Source organism: Grampus griseus (assembly GCF_964374135.1).
Source record: "Grampus griseus genome assembly, chromosome: 1".
NCBI lineage: Eukaryota > Metazoa > Chordata > Mammalia > Artiodactyla > Delphinidae > Grampus > Grampus griseus.
Window position 1 is genome coordinate 82,303,368 of NC_139017.1, and position 11,837 is coordinate 82,315,204.

Sequence of the window (11,837 nt, forward strand, 5' to 3'; positions counted from 1 at the left end):
GAACTATATTACTGTTGCCTGCTAAACACCATAGCATAGATTTTGCGTCATCTTAGAGAAAAAGGGTATAAAGGCATGACAGGAGAAAATGTTGACTTCAGCCTCATTAGGACTGGTTATAAATGCCATGAGTGTATTACATTGAGACTCCAGATATGTGACCTCCACTGGGCCCTCTAGGGAAGCAGAAAGGTCAGGGAAGATCAGGACTAAAAATTGTCCTGAATATTGGACTATTAGCAAGTCTTTGTTGACCTTATTGAAAACAGTTTCAAGGGAAGATAGGAGTGGAAGTCAAATTGTAATGGGTTAGGAAGAGAATGAGAAGTGAGGCAGTAAATATTTAGTGTAAGGGTCTTGCTCTGGTCTGATTGTTTCTCCCTAAAATTCATATGTTGAAATCCTAATGCCCATTGTGATAGTATTAGGAGGTGGGGCCTTTGGGAAGTGCCTAGGTCATGAGGGTGGAGCCCTCATGAATGGGATTAGTGTTCTTATAAAAAGAAACCCTACAGAGATCCCTTGCCCCTTCCACCAAGTGAGGACACAGTAAGAAGGAGCCAGCTCTGAAGCAGGAAGATCTCTCACCAGAACGTGACCATGCTGGCACCATGACCTTGAACTTCCCAGCCGGAAGAGCTGTGAGAAATAGATTTTTGTCATTTATAAGCTACCCAATCTGTGGTATTTTGCTATAGCAGCCCAAACAGACTAAGACAGGGCTATTTCACAAAGAACCTGGAATAAGAATTCAAGGAGAGGGGTAAATAAATATAAGGTTGCACAGGGTCGAGAGAGAGCTGTTTGCTTTTTTTTTTTTTTTGGATGAGAAACCATTCAAGGATGCTTTATACTGAAGCGAAGGAGTCCATAAAGCAGAAGTAAGAGAAGATAGAAGAGGAAACAGCAAGGTCCTGGAGGAAATGGAGGATGGGATGAGGAGCATCTTTTTAAACTAGTGGAAAAGATGCTGAATCAATCAGTAATTTTCAGTTGAAACAGTATCAGAAACCCAACTCTAGCTTAAGCAGAACAGGAAAGTTATGACTTCTTTAAGGGTTGAAGCTGGCTTCAGATTAGACCTACTGATATCAGAAGGTCTCCCTTTCCTCACTCTCTTGTTCTTCTCTGGGTTGGCTTTATTCTCAGGCTGGCTGTTTCTAGGAGATGCCAAGGATGGCTAGCAGTGGCTCTAGGTTCACATTCTAGCAGCTTAGAAACCCCAACAGGCCAAGCACTCCTCTTTGTCCAACAGTTACAGTTAAAGCCCTGAGACTGACTCCTACTGGAAGAGATTAGGTCATATGTCCACCCCTTAATCCATCAGGCTTGGTTGAGCTTAAGTAGCATGCTTACCTCCATCAGCTCCACTCAAACCATTTGACTTGGAAAAGGATGGGGGGAGAGCCCCCAAAGGAAAATCAAGGTGCAGCTACCAAAAGAAGGGACATAGATGTTAGCCAGGCAAAAATGGTAGGTGAAAGGAGGGTAATAGAAGTAGAGAAAGTGAGACAGAGTTGTGTTAAAAGATAAGTAAGAATTGGTCAAAAGAAATGAGAGAGTAAGGAAGAACCCAACACTGAACATTAGAACTAGAGTGGAAGATACCATGATATAAGAATTTTTATGGCACTTAAACTCAGACTTGCTGCTCAATAAACGGGGGATAGGTAATTTCTTATATAAAAAACAACTTTAAAAAAATTGAGGTATAATTGACATACATTATATTACTTTCAGGTGTACAAAATAATGATTCAATACTTGTAAATATTTCAAAATAATCACCACAATAAGTCCAGGTAACATCTGTCATCACACATAGTTACAGAATTTTTTTCTTCTGATGAGAACTTTTAAGATTTACTCTCTTAGCAACTTTCAACTATGCAACACGGTATTACTAACTACAGTCGCCATGCTGTACCTCGCCATGACTTATTTATTTTATATCTGGAAGTTTTTTCCTTTTGACTCCCTTCATCCATTTCACCTACCTCCCCACCCTTCACCTCCGGCAAGCACCTACCTATTATCTTTTTCTATGGGCTTTTTGGGGGTTTTCTTTCCACATATAAGTGAAATCAAACGGCAATGATTGGCAGTCTTTCTCCATCTGACTTTTTCACTTATAATACACTCGGCGTCCATCCATGTTGCCGAAAATGGCAAGATTTCCTTTTTGTCTGCTGAGCAGTAGTTCATTATATATATCTACCACATCATTAACCATTCATCCATCACTGGACACCTAGGTTGTTTCCAAATCTTGGCTATTGTAAATAGTGCTGCAATGAACTTAGGGGTGCATATATCTTTTCCAGTTAATATTTTCATTTTCTTCAGATAAATATCCAGATGTGGAATTGCTGGATCATATGGTAGCTCTATTTTCCATTTTTTTAAAGGAAACTCCATACAGTTTTCCACAATGGCTCCACCAATTTATAACCCCACCAACAGTGTACAAGATTCCTTTTTCTCCTTGTTATTTGTTGTCTTTTTGATAATAGCTATTCTAACAGGTGTGAGATGATATCTCATTGTGGTTTTTATTTGCATTTCCCTGATGATTAGTGATATTGTAAATCTTTTTGTGTACCTGTTGGCTGTCTGCATGTATTCTTTGGAAAAAATGTCTATTCAGGTCCTCTGCCCATTTTTTAAGTCAGGCTGTTCATTTTTTTTTTTTTCGATGTCAAGTTACATGAGTCTTTGTATATTTGGGATATTAACCCCTTATGGGATATATTGTTTTCAAATACCTTCTCCCATTTAGTAGGTTGCCTTTTTATTTTGTTGATAGTTTCCTTTGCTGTGCAGAAGCTTTTTAGTTTGATGTTTATTTATTTTTGCTTTTGTTTCCATTGTCTGAGGAAACAGATTGAAAAAAAATATTGCTAATACCAGTGTCAAAGAGCATACTGCCTACATTTTCTTCTAGGAGACTTATGGTTTCAGGTCTTACGTTTAAGTCTTTAATCCATTTTGAGGTGATTTTTGTATATGGTGTGAGAAAGCAGTCCAGTTTCATTCTTTTGCATGTAGACATCCAGTTTTCTCAACACCATTTATTGAAGAGACTGTCCTTTCCCCATTGTATAGTCTTGGCTCTTTTGTTTTATAGTAATTGACCATATATGCATGGTTTTATTCTGAGCTCTCTATCCTGTTCAATTGATTTAGTGCCTTTTTTTAATGCCAATACCATACTATTTTGATTACTATAGCTTTGTAATATAGTTTGAAATCAGGACGGATGATGCTCCAGATTTGTTCTTCTTTCTCAGGATTGCTTTGGTTATTTGAGGTCTTTTGTGGTTCTGTACAAATTTTAGAATTGTTTGTTCTAGTTCTGTAAAAAATGGCATTGGAATTTTGATAAAGATTGCTTTGAATCTGTAGATCACTTTGGGTAGTATGGACATTTATTTTAACAATATTAATTCTTCCAATCCATGAGCACAGACTATCTTCCCACTTATTTGTGTCTTCTTCATGTTCTTTCATTAGTTTCTTATAGTTTTCAGTGTACAGGTCTTTACCTCCTATCTTTTTTGATGTAATTGTAAATAGGATAGTTTTGTTAATGTCTCTGTTAGTTTTTTACTAGTATATATAATGCAACTGATTTCTGTACATGATTTTGTATCCTGCAATTAGTTCTCACAGTTTTTTGATGGAGTCTTTAGGGTTTTCTATATATAGTATCATGCAGTAGTGACCATTTTACATTTTCATTTCCAATTTGGATGTCTTTTATCTTTTTCTTGTCTACTTGCTCTGGCTAAGACTTCCAATATATTGGTAAGAGTGGATATTCTTGTCTTGTTCCTCTTCTTAGAGAAAACATTTTCATCGGTATGATGTTAGCTGTGGGCTTGCATATATGGCCTTTATTATGTTGAGGTACATTCCCTCTAAAAGAGAATTTCTATTACTAGCAGCATCCATTTAGTTATGAAAGAACTCTTTATATTTCAAAGTCAAATGAGAAACAAGAGGGACTCTTTTTAAAGAACTGAATCTCAAATTCCTCTGCCAAAAACTGACTTATTAAACTTCAGGTTGAATTAAAGACCAGTTCAGAAGATGTTCCAAAATTTCCATCTTTCTCTTCTCACACAAGCAATAATTCTTCACTTCCCCATCTCTAAGTTCTCTATTCATTCTCCCACTTCTAAACCCAAAGAATACTAATACATTCCAAAATAGCATTTCCATATACCCAAGTTTCTGGATCTAGCTGAGGTAAATTTTTGGTCATGCCAATTCCTAAGCTCTTTTCTAAGGATTCTTTGCCTTGGACAACTCCATTTTCAAAAGTAGTTTAAGATAATTTATATATGCATCTAATCCAAATAGACTGCCTTCAGTGGAAAGAAACAAGTAGTCTCTAATGCACTCACTCTAGGGCTCCATGCTGATACAGGCCACCACACCCATGTCCAGGCCTAGCCTCCTCCCCGAATGTTGAGGAAGCCCATTTAATGAATGTCTTCTGAGTTGGACTGTTTATAAGGGGCCTCACTGAACCCCATAGGCTTTCCACAGCTCAAGTCCTTGGAAAACATTTTTCAGATTCTGTGCAAGTCATGTGTGATTAGTGCCAGTTACGTTTGATTAATCAAAAATCTATATTTGATATACAGTTTTCAGAGGGAATGTTTTAATTCTACAGCTTTAAGTGTCCATATTGTCAAGTGATATGAGAACCCAAAACCCCAGATTAATATTTGGAGATCATGATAACATTGACTTCACATGTTAAGGTAAGAATAATGTGGATTCATGACTTTGCATATAAATGTACAACTATTCTGTCCCCATTGGCAGAGCATGGGTTTGGTACTAAACCATCTACACCACCTTAGCATCCCCCCTTGGACACTGTCAGCCTGCAGGCATTTACAACATGCCCAGATGAATGCAACCAATGACTAGGATATAACAAAGACAACTGGCCCTGCTGACAATTGATTTTCACCCAATGGCAGCAATTTGGATGGAAAGAAATGGAAAAATATAGGATAAGTCATCTTTTATGAGGTCAAGTCTGCAGGACACTAGGTCTGTCTCACTTCACGCAGCTATTGAAACGAAACTCAAATGAAAGAGTACCTAAGGAAGGAAGAGAAAAATAAACCACTCTCTAAGCACATTTACTGGAAAACAGTGTTTAACTATTGAAGGTTTAGGTTAGAATTTAGGATGATTCCTCTCTGTTAGATCCCTTAGCACTCTACCACTATTCCTAAAATCTTTCATAATCATACTAGTTTTTCATGACATCGAAAGCCAAAACAGCATAAGTTGCTGGAAAGTGTCTCAAATTACCTTAAAGACTACAAAGGATTTAGACTTCTACATGTAAAATGATCGTGGCCTCTTTTCTAGGCTTTTGGAGTATAACTTTCATAAGTCAGTAGGCCCACCAGAGTAATTAAATTAAATAGATTAAAATATACTGTTTACTGAGTTTTGGTGAAGTTTTATCTTGTGTATTTGAATGACAGGATAAAGTAGTATATTGCAAATTTCATATATTCCTTACTCTCTCTCTCTATTCCAGCCCCGTTTCAGCCTTTGGAAGTAGGTGTCTCCAGTACGCTGACACCGTTTGTTCCTTCAGCCATTGATCACATTACCCTGTAGCTTTCCCATATTCATTTTCTATGTCAAGACAAACCTCGTGGCCCTCTGTTAAGACAGCCTGATTAACGCTGTCTTTCATTAGTATTTCATGTTCCTGTTCTCCATTTTACCTGCACTCTGCCCTTTCATGTGGAAACCATCCTTCATATGAGCTGGAAATGCTCTTTCACTCACCTTTTCTTCTAAAGCCCTTAAGCTCGCTAATGCATGAATGGGTATGGGTATGGATGAAATAGTACTCAAATGTACACATGGTGTTGTGAAATATATCGATATTTTATTAGTTTTATTCCAGGTAAACACATTTAACCAAATTGCAAATTACATCACAATTGAAGTTAGATAGAAAATCCCACCACATAGGACTTCTGAGGTTTGGTACAGTAGTTTGTTTTGATGGCTTCATGTATACAATCACTATAGTCAGTATTACACTTGCCACACTTACAGCTTATAGCTACAGGGTAGGAGAAATAAGGAGTAACATGGCGTGGGCATCCTGGTATTTCTACAGTCTTGTACATGAAGTCTCTATATGTACAAACATCCTGGGACAGAGCATATTTGGGAAGAAACAGCTTGCCATTGAAGTCCTGAGGAAAGAATTAAAAAAGGAGCATACTGTGATAGGACTTTAGAAAGTATATAGATAATGGAAACAGATAAAAATCAATTCACTTATATTCCTTTGTCACAAACAGGACTGGAGGAGGATTCCTTAGTTCCATTCCCTGGTACTAACTCAACATATCCACACTAAATCCCATAGAGACAAAAGTGACACCCCCTCTTTTACCTTATATCATGAGAACAAGATAAGTTTTAAATAAATTTTGGAAGTAAAACTGTTATAAAATTATCTGTATCCACTGTGCTGAGTAGATACTGTAACCTGTGTACTCTACCTCTACAGAGCCAATAACTGTTAGATTTTGGAAATGAGGTTGTGTTTTATCTCATTTTCTCTCTGGATAGAAATGGACTGAGTCTAGGTTTATCTAATTTTCAGCTAAAAGAAGTGAAATGAACTACATACCCGTGTCATACAATATCCAGCACAGATGGTAGTGTTGATGGTTAGGCAGTAAGCACACTCTTTCCTTTCGACATGCATCATATACTCAGTTGGAATACAAAGAGCCATTGCTTGCCCACATGCAAGGCCAAAAAGCATGGACATCAGGAAGATAGCAGTCATGCTAAATCAAAGATAAAATTAAAGAATCTATTACATGTATCCTTTAGGACATTCAGAAGGGACATTCAGAAAGAGCTATAATGTGTGTGTATGTGTGTGTGTGTGTAAATATATGTATTTATTGAATGCCTTCTTTGTCCTAGGCCCTATATTAGGTGTTTTTACATAGTTAATACTCTCAGTAACCTTTCTTTATGTATTTAGATGTGGCTATGATCCACATACCCCATAGTGACAGAGCTCACATAGTGAAAGTCCTGTTTGCAGGTGCCACTTAGCTCCACTGGGCAGTGAAATGGCAAGCCTGAAACACTATAACAGAAAAGTGGCAGGGACACATATGTCAACTAAGTACAAAATAATTCATTCAATGGAAACAATCAAAATACCTGCCTTTATCATTATAAGAAGTGAGTTAACAGGCTTCAGTAAGGGCTTTCCCAGAAATGTGCTTTTCTAAAAACTTTGATTCAATAACTTAAAAGGCCAACAAACTGGTCATAATAAGAAAAGGCAAAGAAATCAAGGAAGTGCATAATCAAACTTCAGTACCAGCTCAATGCAAACAGTCTTGCATATGATTCTACCCAATGCCTGTCAAGAAAGACAAGGCTAAAGGTCAGCTAAATCTACCACTGGTGTTAAGGGGCTAACCCAGAAATCTAAAAACCCCTCTTCTCAACCCTTAGGATATCCTTTAAGGTTGAAAGAATTAGAGTTGGAAAAATAAAATTATTTTACACAGAAATTGTATGGAATTCATTATCTTAAAAAGATTGTGGAGGCAAAAAATACAGATTGACACAATGAGAGTAATACAATCAAGGATGACAGGTCCACTGTAAGTTAGCCAGGAAAGTAAAATAAGTTTTGGGTGAACGGAAGACAACAGAGGATCCACTGTGCCTCAGGCAGAATACGTATCTCTATAGAGCCTGTCTGATGAAGAGTGTGTTCACTATCAACTGGACTTTGTAATGAGTTGGATAATGTTATGACTTATAATTATTTAAGTTTTGCTACTGAGAGAGGGTAATCAAGTTTCAGACTTTTGGATGTAAGTTGATCACTTCAAAGATTGTACAGTTAGCTAGGCATATTTGGATTTTTTTCCTTCTCAAGTATCATTGTCAGAAAAGAAAATACATATCTTAATGGAGTAGTATTACCTTTGAACACAAACTTGTTTTATTATTCTATTAAATAAATTATAATTCATTAAATGTTGTTATTAAATCATGAAAAATGTATCAAGATTTTTCTCAATTTTTTCCTCAAATCTATCAATTATATCCCAAGAGCATCTTTAAGCTACATACACTGAAACTTTCATTAACTGAAATCTCATAGACTCTGCCTCAGTTAACAAGAATTTTTGTCTTTAATCAGCTTGTAAGAAAAAAATGAAACCACATTCAACAAGCTACCAGGTATTTATTTTAAATGTCAACTTCCAGAGATTAGTGGCCATTCCTACCAGTCTCCTGTTTGGAGAATGAGAATTGCCGATAAATTAGACAAACATATATTGAGCATTTAAAGTAGGCACTGACAGACACAAAATGGATAAGCTATGGTCTTTGACCTCAAGGGCTGACAGTCTAGTGTAGGAGATAACTATGAACACTAATAATAAGAATACATATTGTTTAACTGATAACACCAACTGTTGGTGATGATTTTGAGCAACTAGAACTTTCATATGTTGCTGGTGGGATGGTAAAATGGTACATACAAATAGTTTGAAAATCAGTTTATTTCTTATAAAATTAAACATACACTTAACTGATCACCCAGCAATTCTACTCCTAGATAGCCACTCAAGATAAATAAGAACAAATGTTAACAAAAAATAGGTAGTATTTTAAGTGCTCTGAATGACTTGAAATTATCACTCTGACACCCACAATAATCAAAGATTTTTTTTCCTATATAGACAAGGAAGTGAACTAACCCATTAAGAAGTGTTTTCTGGTGAATACTTTCAAATAAAATTTGCATATTTAAGCATTCCTTGGAGGCTTTTTGGTATTTCAATCATGGAGCAAAGTTATAAGAATTCCTTGCTCATGGAGTCTGGTTTTCTCAGTGCTTCACAAACGTGAGCTCCCTCTATGGTATAGAGCTGGTTCTATTATTTTAGAGCCACAGACTTAGAGGATCCTCTGCAGGATCTTAAAAATATTGACTGAGGGACTTCCCTGGTAGTCCAGGGGTTAAGACTTCACCTTCCAATGCAGTGGGTGCGGGTTCGATCCCTGGTCGGGGAGCTAAGATCCCACATGCCTTGCGGCCAACAGATATAAAACAGAAGAAATATTGTAACAAATTCAATAAAGACTTTAAAAATTGTCCACATCAAAAAAAAAATAGACTGAGTAAATGATATAAAATATTCACCTGTCATGATCATATGGTTCTTGCCCATCTAGCCAGCCAGCTACTGAATTTTTGCCATAGGAAATAATTAACTTCACATATTTTAACTTTTAGCTCTATGTTCTATATAAAATAGATATGTGCTGACCTAGTGGTGAGAATATTGGTCCTGGAGTTAAGGAACAGAATTCTATTTCAAGATCTCCCATGGATCTATGAGAAATCGACTAAAATAGTGAATCTATCTGGGCCTAATTTCCCCATCTGCAAAACAGAAAAAGACAAGTACACCTGATCCTTTTTAAAACTGTAGAAGAAAAAACAGTTTTGGAACTTTTACCCATTGTTGTCATATTCATTATGGACACTTTAGATTGTCTGAAGTTCCTCTTATAAATGTAAAACTCCAAATTAACAAAAAGAAAAATTAAAAGTGCTGAATCAGCAGCAGCAGTAGCTATATAACTTAGTAAAGAAAGTAAGAATTATTCTTTCTCCTTTATTGCAAATAGTAAAACTTCACCCAAAGAATCCTTCTGGGGCTCAATTTCTTCAGCTGTAAAAGAAAAGGCTTAGAACCACAAGATGATCAGGAAGGACTTTTCAGCACAAATAGACTATGATCCTATGTGATAAATTAGTGTCCGGTCCCTGGTCTAAGAGATAGTGACCTAGAATTATGCTTCTAGGTTTTATTGCAATTGTGTGTAACTGAGAAATTAAGAAATTTGTACCTTCATTTTTCCATATACTCCTTCCTAAAATCATAATAAGTATAAAACAATACATGTGAAGCACTTGGAATGCTACAGAAAACTATGTAACTATATAATACTGAGTATATAAATCAGTGTTAGTTAATACCTCCCTAGATGATCTGCCACAGTTTCTCCTTTATTGTCACCTGGATTCTCATCCTCTGTAACTTAATTGCCTCTTTTAAAATCATTCATAAATGATTTATTGAGCACCTAAACAGAGGTGTGATTTTAGGCCCTAAATAATGAGAGATGCCCTTTTCAGTGCCATGACCACTATGTCTACACTTTCAACATTTGTACTTATTCCAAGATTATCCTCTTTCCTTTGCCCCTTACCCAGCCTTTTCTCTCATCTTTTTGTTCTCACTACCTTCATTCTTAAGCACATTTCTCTCTAATCTGCTAATTGCCTTCACCAATCTTTTCTCCCCAAATCCCTTACTGTGCTATGAAAAGAATCAATTGTCCACCCTGTGAACTCCAGGAAGTTCACTAAAGCAATACAGTTTTCTAGAGAGCAAAATGTACTATAAGTCAGGTGTGTGCTTTGGAAACTATCCAAGGGGGGTTAGCTATAACTAAAACAATAAAGAGTAAATTACCTCTGCAGGTACCCAAAACTGAAGTTATTCCCAACTTTTCTCAGAAGTACATTATCATCAAAGATAACCATTAGTAATTGACAGGATTTAATACACAGATTATTTAACTGATTAAAACATTTAAATCAAATGTAAATAGTAAGGGAAGGCCATGAATATCAATCAGCCTTCATTAGGAAATTGACCAATTTTTCCTCTTCTTTCAAGTCAGTAGAATATTTTCTTATCCTTACATATGTAGTTCATTCATCTTCACCTATCACTGAACAATTTTGGAGCAATAACTAGAATTTCTAGAGCCTATCAAAGCAAATTGTCACTCAGCATTTGCCATTTTGAAATAAATGCTAAAATGATGAAAATGAAAATAATTTAGAATAACAACATTTCATTTCACAATGCCTTCTCAGTGTAGACACCTACCTTACTTTGCATTGGGGAGCTGATGCTGTAATGACCCAGACTAGAAGCTCTTGGTTCATTTTATACCCTTCAGGATAATTCCTCTCTGATCTTCTTGTTTATATAATCACGTTTGAATTACCGCTTCCTTATCTAAAAACCATCTATTGAAAATTCATACTGAACCCCAAATAAAATGTGTTTAGACAAACAATTTCACAACATCTTCCTCTGGAAACTCTGACATTATTGCAGCACGAATTTCCTTTTCTCCTATTTCAAAATAAAATTACCCTTGTAAATATATCCTTTATTAATATTTATTAATAAAGGAGAAAAACACAGAAGGATAAAAAACAAATTCAAAACAAAAAACCCTTAAACAGGGCTTCCCTGGTGGCGCAGTGGTTGAGAGTCCGCCTGCCGATGCAGGGGACACGGGTTCGTGCCCCGGTCCAGGAAGATCCCACATGCCACAGAGCGGCTGGGCCTGTGAGCCATGGCCGCTGAGCCTGCGCGTCCGGAGCCTGTGCTCTGCAACGGGAGAGGCCAAAACAGTCAGAGGCCCGCGTAGCACACACAAAAAAAAAAAAAACAAAAAAAAACCCTTAAACATCATCTAAGTAAGTCTTGGGAATGAAAATTTTTGGGGGGCTTGAGTGCCCCAAATTTTACCTAAATGTTCATTTAGAGATATATATAATTATTGCTCATCTATAAAGCAAAGGTAAGTTCTTTATGGTAATCCAGGACAATTGGCATACATCTTGCTGATTAAACCCTCCCCAAAATTAGTTCAAAATATCGTATTTGTTTTTTCTTTGGATTTAAAAAATAATA

General features: G+C 36.4%; 1 protein-coding gene across 1 annotated transcript; it reads right to left on the reverse strand.

Moving 5' to 3' along the window:
* Positions 1-5,993: 5,993 nt before the first annotated feature.
* TSHB (thyroid stimulating hormone subunit beta) lies at positions 5,994-11,077 on the reverse strand (the record flags this gene model as incomplete). The annotated part of the gene is made up of 3 exons (XM_082661710.1): positions 5,994-6,248; positions 6,692-6,854; positions 11,019-11,077. 3 exons carry the CDS (start codon positions 11,075-11,077, stop codon positions 5,994-5,996), a joined length of 477 nt encoding a protein of 158 aa, XP_082517836.1.
* Between the last annotated feature and the right edge of the window lie 760 nt (positions 11,078-11,837).